The sequence below is a fragment of the Palaemon carinicauda genome, chromosome 38, assembly GCF_036898095.1.
Source record: "Palaemon carinicauda isolate YSFRI2023 chromosome 38, ASM3689809v2, whole genome shotgun sequence".
NCBI lineage: Eukaryota > Metazoa > Arthropoda > Malacostraca > Decapoda > Palaemonidae > Palaemon > Palaemon carinicauda.
Genome location: NC_090762.1, coordinates 23,633,691 through 23,644,812, shown reverse-complemented (window position 1 = coordinate 23,644,812; position 11,122 = coordinate 23,633,691). Strand labels below are relative to the sequence as shown.

The following is an 11,122-nucleotide window of genomic DNA, read 5'->3' as shown; positions in this document are numbered from 1 at the left end:
TGATCTAAAGTAAAACCGCAAATGTGCCTACTTGCTCTCTCCTGTAAGGAACCCATCAGTCCTACAAAAAGCTCCAGCACGCAGTTGCGCTTGAGCACCTAAGCTCTTTGGAAGGCTCTCCATCGCCATCAAGAGCACATCTACGAGCACAACTCTGTCTCCTTATCCCCATAGCGATTAAGATTACTACAAGGACTATCGATGAGCTCTGGCCCCTAGGCGTACATGTTCATGCGGCAGGTAACTTAGGGTGTTTCTCCCTCACCTACAGCTAAGGAGAGAGGACAAGCTATGACTTGCATCATTCAACAGCAAGCGTTCTGGCGTGCTCCTTCAGCACGCATTCCTACATTTAGTGCACACTTAGAGATAGGCAGGCAACAAGCATGCTAACTATGACAGATGACAAGGAGGAATCCATTAGTGCTTGCCATCAGACAGCAAGCTGTAAGTGGCCACTAATGCTGCAGGACACTCGATATTGCTGGAGGTCCAACAAGACCCTAGACTTGTTCTGGGGGCATGTGTCTCCAGATTTCACCACCACTTAGAGCCCTCGCACTCGCAAGATCGCACACCTGATCACTTCGGCCAAGAGAGTCAGCAGACTACATGGTCTCTCCTCTGATGTCTTCCATTCAACGAGATGGGACCGTGTCTCCTTCGTCCCTGAGTTTGTTGCTAAGACCTAGAATCCGTCGGTACCTGATTCTAGGTTCACTTCTTTTCAGGTCTTGTGCCTTTAGGAGGTAACCGCTGATCCTGATCAATTACTTTCATGTCTTGTACGACTACTGAGGTGCTATCTCAAGTAAATGCGCACAGTTCGTCCCCAGATACATCTTTCTAAGTAGTGGGAGAGGGAAGAAGAAGGTAACAAGAAATTAGACTTCGTCATGGATCAGAGAGGTCATCCACCACAGTTGAACCCTTGTCACCTTTCTCTTCAAGTGGGACACAAGTCAAAGCATATGATGTTAGGGGAATTAGTAATGACCCTAGCATTCAAAAAGAATCTCCCCGGGAGTGCAAGTACTTCAAGTGGGTGCCTGGAAATGTCAAAAGATGTTTACTGCTCCCTACCTGCGGGACTCGACCCACAGGTCCCTGGAGAAGTTTGTGCTAAGACCTGTTGTAGCTGCACAGCAGATTATATAGCTACCTTAGCTCTTCTCATAGGACCATTAGCAACAGCAACAGATCGAGGAAAGAGGTTTCGTTTTAGTCTTGGGTGAAAGTAAGAGTGACTGGCCTTTTCTTTCCCTTCATCATCCCTTCTTGGGACACAGTATCTGATACCCTGTCAACTGGATCTGATTTTTCAGCAAGTAAGCCACACTTAGCTGGTAGCTGTTCTTTATCATGTTATAGAAGTCACCCCCACACTCCTTGTGATGGGAAGAGTGTTGAACCAAGCAAATCCATCGATAATGAGTGCCAAGTAGATGTCAAACCTATTACATAAGAATTCCTAATGTTATAACACAGTCATTCTGCTCATTACCCTTAGTTGCAAGGGCTGTGGACACACTGGTATTGCTAAACTACTGTTACACAAGGTGTAAGGATCATTCACTCTGTCTGCGTCACAGCATACGAGTGTGGACATCCCAGGATAAGTTTCCAGCCAGTTGGAATGGGGACTTTTTCCTGCCTAAGGATGAGTCTCCCATGTAAAGGATGAAGGTTTGTATATGTACTGGAACAAATGACAAATTTTGAAGTAATTTGTATTTCTCGTAACTATACAGACTTGAGTCTTTTACTCATACTTTTCTGTCATAATAACCCCTAGAAAGTCTGTTACAATCAGAGTGGTTTGTCAGTGAGCAAGCTGGGGTTGGCGGTGCTTCCCCGCTTCCGATTGGTAACTAGTGATCGGTTGTTTACACCTTGTTATAAAATTTTAATGCCCGTGTACTACAGCTTTGCTGTTATCTTCTCTTGTGTAAAGGACTCAGTTTTGTGTAGTTAGGAAAAATACAAATTACTTCCAAGTTGGCCATTTTTAAAAGGTTTATCCATGATAGGGGTTTATGGAAGTAAGTGTAGGAAGTAGGAGATTCTGTACATTGTAGATTGGAGAATGTGCTTTTATAGTATTTAAACTATTTAGTTAGATGTTGATTACCTTCAGTTTATAGATGATTACTACTATATGTGCTTAGAATTGGAGTATACTGTAGTTGGTTGTATTTGAGAATATTTGTAGCAAATGCGGCATCGATATGCTTTTGAAATGAAGTGTGGGAAATACTGTAGTTTTTTTTTTTTTTTCAGCTGTCATGATTGCTAAACTTTATTCCAAAAAGTGACTAGAACTAGCAAAAAACAAGATGGCTTTTATGGAGTCCTTTTTAATAATTTTATTCTAATGGTGGGATTTTGAACTGAAGTAATTCATTGTTGCACTTTGGTACTTTAAATTCTTTAAATTTCTTTAGCTGTTTATAGCATTGGGACCATTAAGTTTTCTTGATATATTTTTGAAGACTTGTTTAGTTATCAATTTGAACTTTGAAGATTCATCATGACTTATTTTTATATAGCATTTAACCCTTTTATTTGGAAATTTCCAACCCTTAACCCCCAGGGGTTATTTTTTTTCCAGCACATTTTGCAGTATATTTTTTTAGAATTGTTCTAACAGCCTTAATTTTTGTCATAGAGAGGTCAGGTTGGTCTCATTCTCTTGGAAAATGCCTGAATTTTCTCAAAAAATTATAAAAAATATGCAAAAAAAATTTTAAATAGCATTTTTTTGCAAGGACGTACCTGTACATCCATGGGGGTAAAGGGATGAGTTTTGTGAAACGTACCAGTACGTCCTTTGGGGGTAAAAGGGGTAAAGACTGTTTCTGAACTGTGAATACAGTGCAACTCCAGGTTGTAGGTATACTGTATATTTTTTAGAAAAATATCAAAGAATTCTTAGCCTGTCGAAATTAGATCCTAGGGAAATGCTTCAACACACTTTCTTGTGCTTGTCCAGAAATTTGTTTAAAAACTGAATTAAGGATTTGTCATAAGCAATTCTAATTTCTAGTCTTCATTACTTTTTTAATGTCACTGGTTTTATCTTTTCAGTGACTTTAGTGAGTTTTCTGACTTTTCTTAAGCTTTTTCTTTTAATAGATTAACTGATATAAATATGCTTCATAATATGTCGTAATATACAACTAGACTGTGCTTAAAAACTTTGTTCCTCCTTGTTGAAAATTAGCTGAATGCGTGGGTCCTGAAAGATATGCTGTAACAAATGAATGTTTATACAGTAGTTTAATCACATTTAAAATGGTAACATTCAGCTCCTAATAAAATTGTATAGCATTTCATGATGAACAGGTGGTCAAGAAGATCATTTCCCAAGTCAAGTTCAGTTTATGCAGAAAAAGTGTTTTAAGCTTTCCATAAGTGATGGCAGGTTTGAGTTAGAAGTTACTATGGAATTCAAGGAAATTCACGTATGTGATGTCGACATAGCATCAATGGAAATGCAAAGTCAGGTGTTCACTTTCTATCAAGGAAATAGAAACCTGGAGTGATATCTGTAGCATTAGTGGAAACCCTACAAAAAAGTTTTGTGATTTATAGTGGGACCTGAATTCTGGATCACTGGTAAGAAGAAAAACCTTTGATTCCACTCTATTAATTAAATGTTGTTTGAGGACCTCCAGGTTTGTAAGTAATTGTGTTGCTGTCATTTTCTGTTTCCTAAATGGAAGTAGCAGTGCAACATCTCTTCATGATTTAGTGAAATGAGCAGAATTATGAGTTAACTACATCATCAATGAAAAGGGTATGGTGACTGTTAACTCTTGTCATTTATGGCAGGGCATCCAAATCCAATTGTATTTATGTGTAGCCCAGAAGAAGGGTATTCTCTTATATAGTCAGAAATATATCCGATGTGATTCCTTTGTGTTGGAGCAACACTGATGGACAAGGATGCATTTACTGTGTGACGTGCAACATGCTACAAGTGATACTAAAATGTCGTGCATCATCCATTTGGTTCTTAATTGCATATATTTATCACTTACATTTCATATGTTCCCCTTTTTATTTTCTTACCTAGCAGTTCAACTTCTTTATGTTACCCTTCTTCATGCATTCACTTCAAGTGAGAATAAATCATTTTGGCAAACCATATGGAATTTGAAATGTTACTCTCTTATTATATTATTTTTAGACAAAATAGAATTAAAAGCAAATTTTCCTTTGCCTACACATAAACTGAATAGTCTGGTCTATTCTTTACAAATTCTCCTGCTTTTCCATACACCTGACAATTATTATGGTAACCAAAAATTTCTTCTTCACTCAAGGGGTTAACTACTGCACTTTACAGTAATTGTTCAGATGCTATTTTCCACTTGTTAAGTGTAGAAGAGATTCTTTAGCTTTGGTTAAGCAGCTCTTCTAAGAGAAGAATATTCCAAAATCAAACTATTGTTCTATAGTCTTGTATAGTGCCATAGCCTCCATACCATGGTCTTCCACTGTCTTGGGTTAGAGTTCTCTTGCTTTAGGATACACTCAGGCACACTGTTCCATTTGTTTCTTTATTTCCTTTCTGCATTGGGCTGTTTTCCCAGTTGGAGCCCTTGGGCTTATAGAATTTTGCTTTTACAACTAGGGTTGATGCATAGCTAGTAATAGTAATAGTATAGAGAAGAAAAATATTCTCTATATAACAATAGACTTTCATCTTTGCAAACCCATCATTCATACTTTACACCACATTCATGGTCTGCCAATTTCCAAATACTTGTATTATATTGTCAAACCTTCTAAATAGTAAACCACTGCACTTATCACCTTACCTTGTAATATCTGTAAAGGAATTACTTCAATATCTTTGTCATCAGGAAAATCTTGTCCCTTTTGTGTGTGTGTGTGTGTGTGTGTGTGTGTGTGGAGATTAACCTCATTTTGTGAATGATGTCTTTGTATAGAAGAAATCTATTTTTTTATAAAAAAGATTGTTTCATAGCAAACTCTTCATTCACATGTAGCTCATATTACAAGTCCAGAATGAGGAATAACTACTGAAAACCCTAAGGTGATGAGTGGTCAGTGTGGGATTTTTATCGAGATTTACATCTAGATCAGGAATAAGAGATTTAATAGAACGTAAGTTCCTATTCAACAAATTAAGATGAGAATCAGCAGCTGAAGATTAGACAGGAAAACGGTTTGATAGAATGAAAGAATTGAAACACTTCTAGAGAATAGACTGATCACTGAAAATCTTGAAAGGCTTTTGCAATAAATCAATTACAAATGAGGAAGAGATAAACCTAATGTGTTTCTCAAAAGTAAACTTTTTGTTGAGAATCACACTTAAATTCAATTTCATTTTGAATTGCTCAACCTCAAGATACCTATTAGCAGTTCATGGTCTGGCCATCCTCTTAGAGAGATTTTTGCTCTTTTTGTTGTCAGGGAGTTCCAGTTTTGTATCCTTTGCTTTTTCTTCTGTATGGCTCCCCAAGTGTTCACCCAGATTGTGGCTTGTTGAGAACAAGTGAACAACTTTAGTTTTTAAATTTTCTACATATAAACATACTCCACAGTACTGTATTTAATCTCCAAAGTACTCAAAACATTTTATCATTGATAGAAGATACAAGTTTTATATATAACTTTGCTAATTTCCATGAAAAGATACCTACTTGAATTAAATTCAGAAATGAAGTTCAGCAGCTACATGATGCCATAGATGAATTTTATTTTATTTGTTACAAAACAGGAAAGATTTATACCTTTTACCACTGTAGGAAGCTGGATAAACATGTTAGAAGTGAAGAAGTGGATGGAGGGATATCTAAGAGTCTGGGTGGTGCAGGCTCTCATTGATGTTATTTTACTCACATAGACTAAAGAATTCAGTGTTAGGAAATGTGCAGTCTAGTAATGGGGCCTATTTATGAATTATGGATAGACATAAATCAATTATGAATTTGACATTTATTGCAATATTTCTATATTTGGCATGTGGAGAGAAATCAAGGAAAGACAGTATAGTAATAAAAGATTTTGTTAGATTTGAGCAATTTAGGAGTACTGCTTTTACACTTTTCATTCAATGATCACCCTAGCTAACTGAAAGTACGTTAAACTAATAACCTATTTCAGGACATTAAAGAAATTATCTAAATTTCAAGATAAAATCGATCAAATTTGCACTAATTCACTTTTTAAGAAAAAAAGTCATCTTGGTTAGTAATTTGGTATTCAGTGTCCCCTGCTTCAAGAGCAAATTGTGTTTTAGTTCACATATTGGCTCCTAATCCCAGGTGGGATGAGGGTCTTTTAAGCAAAAAGTCTACAGTTTGTAGATTTATTTTGTTTTCATCCTGTTTTCAGATGTTCAGACATGACTAAAAACAGCAGTCAAATGTTGAACATAATTTTTGTAATGTAGTTTTGTCATGATTCCATATTTTTGCTTGACAACTAGTATTTATAATTTTTCATGATTTTTAGTGCATGTTTCTTCGTTGAAATGATTTTAGTTTATGAAGATTTTAATTTGTGTGAACAGATTCCCGACTGATTTTATTTAAATATAGCAGAAATACTATACTCTATTACAGCGTACTTACACTTTTCTTTCTTCAGTATATTGCTCCTGTTAAAATGTTATATGCTATTACTTAATTATTTTTACATAGTTTTTATATTTTTTTAAATGTATATATTCCAGCCATTGACATTTACCATACTAGAATGTAATAACTGTGTTTACACAAATTACAAAACTGTTTTTGCTACTCTACTTAAGTTCGGGAAAAGAAGGTTGATTAAAACAATAGAAAAAGGGGCTTCAATGACCAACTTCAGCTTCCCTTTACTGCACCAAGATTACTCTATTAGTAATTACTGTACAGTATATGCGTACCATATTTTCTTTCTAATGTAACTACGTAAAGGGTTCCTTAATTGATAGACTTTGTGAGAATCTTTTTACCCTAAACCTACTTAGTAAGAAATTGTCAAGTCTTCAAGCTGCTGTATAAAAAGACATATGGTTCATCGTAATGTCACTACTCATATGTACTGTACAGTATATATATCCTTATCATAGATCTTCAAATTATTTTTACTATTATTACTAGACAAGTTTCAACCCAAGCTGAAAAAGCAGAATGGTATAAGCACAAGGGATACACTATGGAAAGTGGTCAAGTATGGCAGAAAAAATAGCAAATCAAATAACAATTAAGGTATATTTGCACCCATTTTAAAGTAGTGCAATGTAGTTAAACTTATTCAACTTAATTCCTAGGTAGATCTTTCAGTAGTTTGGTCTCAACTGGGATTAAACTGCTTGTAAGTTGTTTAGTATTAAACCGTATAAGAGAAGGTGATATTTTTAGAATGAAGTATAGCGCTGTACATATCTAGCAAATATACTACGGGTTATCTAGTGCATACTACAGTATGTGGCTGTTGGCATAACCTGGGAAAATTTGAATGCATAATATAGCCAAATTGATTAGAATTTTGATAAGTCATTTACAAGAGGAAATTGTTTGAATAACCCAGAGATTAAATATTAGATCTAAAATAAGTAATTTAATGGACCTCAAGTTTTTATCAAACAATCCAAGATGTGAGTCGGCTGCCAAAGACCAATCTAGGGAACAGGATTAGAAATATTTTAGAATTGTAAAGTAGGTAAATTATTTTATGACTCCTTTTTTTGCATTTCTTTCCTTGTACTATTACCATTAAGGGGAAAATTTAGGGAGTTTCTCATTAAGGTTGAAAATTGGCGTCCCTATAGAAATATCTCACTGATATTAATTTTTCATATAAGATATCCCATTTAATTGAATTGGAAATGCACAATGTAAGAGGTCTGGTCTGGCCAGGATCATCTCTTAAGACAACTTCAGGTGTAACTGACAGGTTTCTCAATTTGGCGGTACAGTACATCGGTAAGCTAGTCTCTGTTTGTTAATTACTATATGAATTGAGTATAGGTTTCTTATTAGTAATAAGAAATGTAAAGAAAAAGGAAACTTTCACATTTATAATGTTAATTGAATTTTAGTATTTGTTAACTTTCATTAAGACAAAGACTTTGCAAGAGACCCTGAACGAACAAATCATCAGTAGAGTATGCCACTCAACTCGAACATCAATCCTAAAATACTAATCCCCTCTCATAGCTAAAGTAACAAAATACAAAACGCTTAGTGTTAAATATTACCCTCGTACAAAGGTTAGGAATTGAGTTCCTCCTACAAGTTACTAAAAGGAAAGCTAAACTACAAATGAAAGACTATCCAATAGAATAAAAGATTTCTGTGGTATAGATAAATTTCCAGAAATCCCAAAAGGCTTTCTAAGTATACCAATTTATTGTGCAATAAATTAAGGAAGAGGTTGGACAATATCCTCCAAGAATATTGTAATAGGGAGTCTTGTCAATCATTATACTGCTGCCTGGACGCTTATGTACCCGTGAATCACTTTCTCACTTTTCATTAATGTTATGGTATTAACTTCTCTATTCAGAATCTTCCAAACTTTATTCATTGCAGAATCACAAGCTTTAGATTGGTCATTTTGAAAACACCCTGTACAACCAAATTTTGAAATACTTTTCCTGGATAACATTCTCTGACTGATGTGAGGCTTTCTACTGTTTAATGCAACTCAATCTTTATTTTTACTGCTTATTGACTTGCCAGAATAAATATCCAGAAAGCTATTGAACCTAAGTTTTGAAAAATTTAGGTTCCCAATTACTTTTTAAAGCTTACGAATTACTTTTTTTTGGTGGGTAACTTCTTTACTGAAATACTTTGACTTCATTCCAACCATGTGTTAATTTGCCAGAGTTGAAGGTCAAAGCTAAACAGAAGACTTTTACTGTTTAAATTGTAACCCTTCTATGGAATTTTGCTGTCTCCTGACTCTAGTTCTTGTTTACATCAGAGCTCGACTGGACAAGACAAGGACCTTAGAGTACCTTTCACAGTAGCATTTGTGCTTAGATACATACTGTATATGAAAGATCTGTGTATTTTGTCAGGCCCAAAGTTAAAAAATAACTTTCTAGACAAGCCATTAATTTTGGTTTAAGTAAGTTCATATATAGTTGCCAACAAATTATAGGAATTTACAATAACTGAGGATGTATTTCCCTGCTTATATTTTCATGGCTTATTTATAAAATGTAAGATAAAAGCAATTGTTCATGGCAGCTTTGGGATACCTGCTTAAATTATTAAAAATTTTTACTTATTTGAATTTCAGTTATGTTCATTCACTCCACCAAGTATTGTTTTACAAATTCATTGTTTCAGAACAACTCCAGACTTAATGCTCTGTTGGCTATTTTAAGGAGCACTGTGTATGACGTTTTTTTTCTTTTTCGACTGCAGTTCAGCTTAATTTTGTCAATATTTTGTTGAATGGAAACCATCTATTGTCAAATTTGTTTAACGCCTCGTTGGTATATTACCGCATCTTCAGTGGGCTCATGCCAATAGCTCAAAGTTCATCTACAATTAATTTTCTACAGTGCTGTTATTTTACAAGTAATATTTTACTCTTAGATTTTTTCAATTAACTTTTTCTATACTGTACAAGCACGTATTCAAGCTGGAACAGTTCTGTTACATTGTTACTGAAACCAAATACTTTACAACTGTAAAGTACAGCTTGATATTTGACTAATTGATTTTTTTTTATAATTTTAGAGCAGCACTTCAGTGTCAGAGGAAGGGAAGGACATTATCATCCAAGTGGCACCAGAAACTCCTGAGAAAGATTACGGCCAATCTAACCCTGAAGACGAAGATATGTACACAACTAGAAAGTAAATTCGTTGCTGACTTTTAAGCAAAAGTTTATCGTCAGAAATTAGATTTTCTGTCTTGATTTTATTGAGGCCTATCATTTTTGAATGATAGAATAGTTAACCGAAGTTATATTTGCAAAAAATATGACCAGTTCTGCGTGTTTGAATCCCATGCAAACTGAGATTGAATATAGCAAGCTTGCTAAATGAATGAGAAAGTTGTCATTTCAAGTTGTGTAGTTTTCAGTTTTAAGAAATATCAGAGCTAAGACTTGTGGGTAATATAAAAGTAAACTTTTTATCAAGTATTATTTCTATGTTATACAATATGTTAAAAGAAATTCGAATGACAATGCTTTTAAGTTAGATGATGATTAATAGTCACTATTAGCTTGTAATTACAGGTGCAAATATTGCAGTCTACAAAGGGAAATTTTTTCAATCGTTTTAAGAGGTTGGGAATAGTAGATTAAGATTTCCATTGCCTTCGATAAATTATTGGAAGAGATGGTATAGGAATTGCCTTTCTTACAGACGACTGTTTATTTTTCAGCATTGTCTGTAATGTCCATCCATTCACTTCTTCATTTCGAGCAGTTATGCCTGCAATTGAGAAAATATAAGATTTTTACAGTTGTCAGTTGTACAGTATATTGTTTGGTGAAAATATGACATTTGTACAGATTTGTAGTTTTATTTCATCTTTAGGTACCTCTAATAGACTTTATTAATAGTGGAAGTTTAACTCGTTTTGAGTGCTTCCTTAAGCTTTTTAAAGTTTCACCCTCAAATATCAGCGTGGGGATTGGAAAGTACATGTTTTAAGATTTATGAATTTGTATGATAGAACTTTGGTAAAATCATTACTCTTCAAATCCCCATTAATCATATTTATTTATTAAAGACAGAGAGGGCAAAGATGTAACCCCTAAGGCACTGCCCTGCAATTTCTGGATTACGAGAGAACTGAAAATGAAAATTGTAAGAAGTAACATAGTATGAAAAGATGATTGCCTCTGATAGCTTGGCGTCGTAAGAATATCACATAAATCAGATTTTTTTAACCTTGTGGTCATCATTCATTCATATCTTATTGCACTATTGTTCTACCCATTGGAGTTCTATATTGTTTGCCATTCTTAGATCCATGTCTGAAAAGGTAGGCCCTAGTGACCAGGTATGCCAGATGTTATTCACTGTTTGGATTGGTTCCCTGTAGGGCCATCAGCACTATATGTGTAACCCCATCTCTGGAGGTTATACCCCTGTCTTACCAACAAATGTTCTTCCTCTATTCAG

The 11,122-nt window shown here is 34.8% G+C and overlaps 1 protein-coding gene across 3 annotated transcripts in view; it reads left to right on the top strand.

Annotated features, from left to right (window-relative positions):
* Positions 1 to 10,507, top strand: part of LOC137630474 (fap1 adhesin-like) — a 78,149-nt gene extending 67,642 nt beyond the window's left edge. For all 3 annotated transcript variants that reach the window (XM_068361957.1, XM_068361956.1, XM_068361958.1), the window contains one exon: positions 9,723 to 10,507. In XM_068361957.1, coding sequence (XP_068218058.1) covers positions 9,723 to 9,845 — 123 coding nt within the window. In that variant the 3' untranslated portion in view covers positions 9,846 to 10,507. The remainder of the gene's footprint in view (positions 1 to 9,722) is intronic.
* Positions 10,508 to 11,122: the final 615 nt, after the last annotated feature.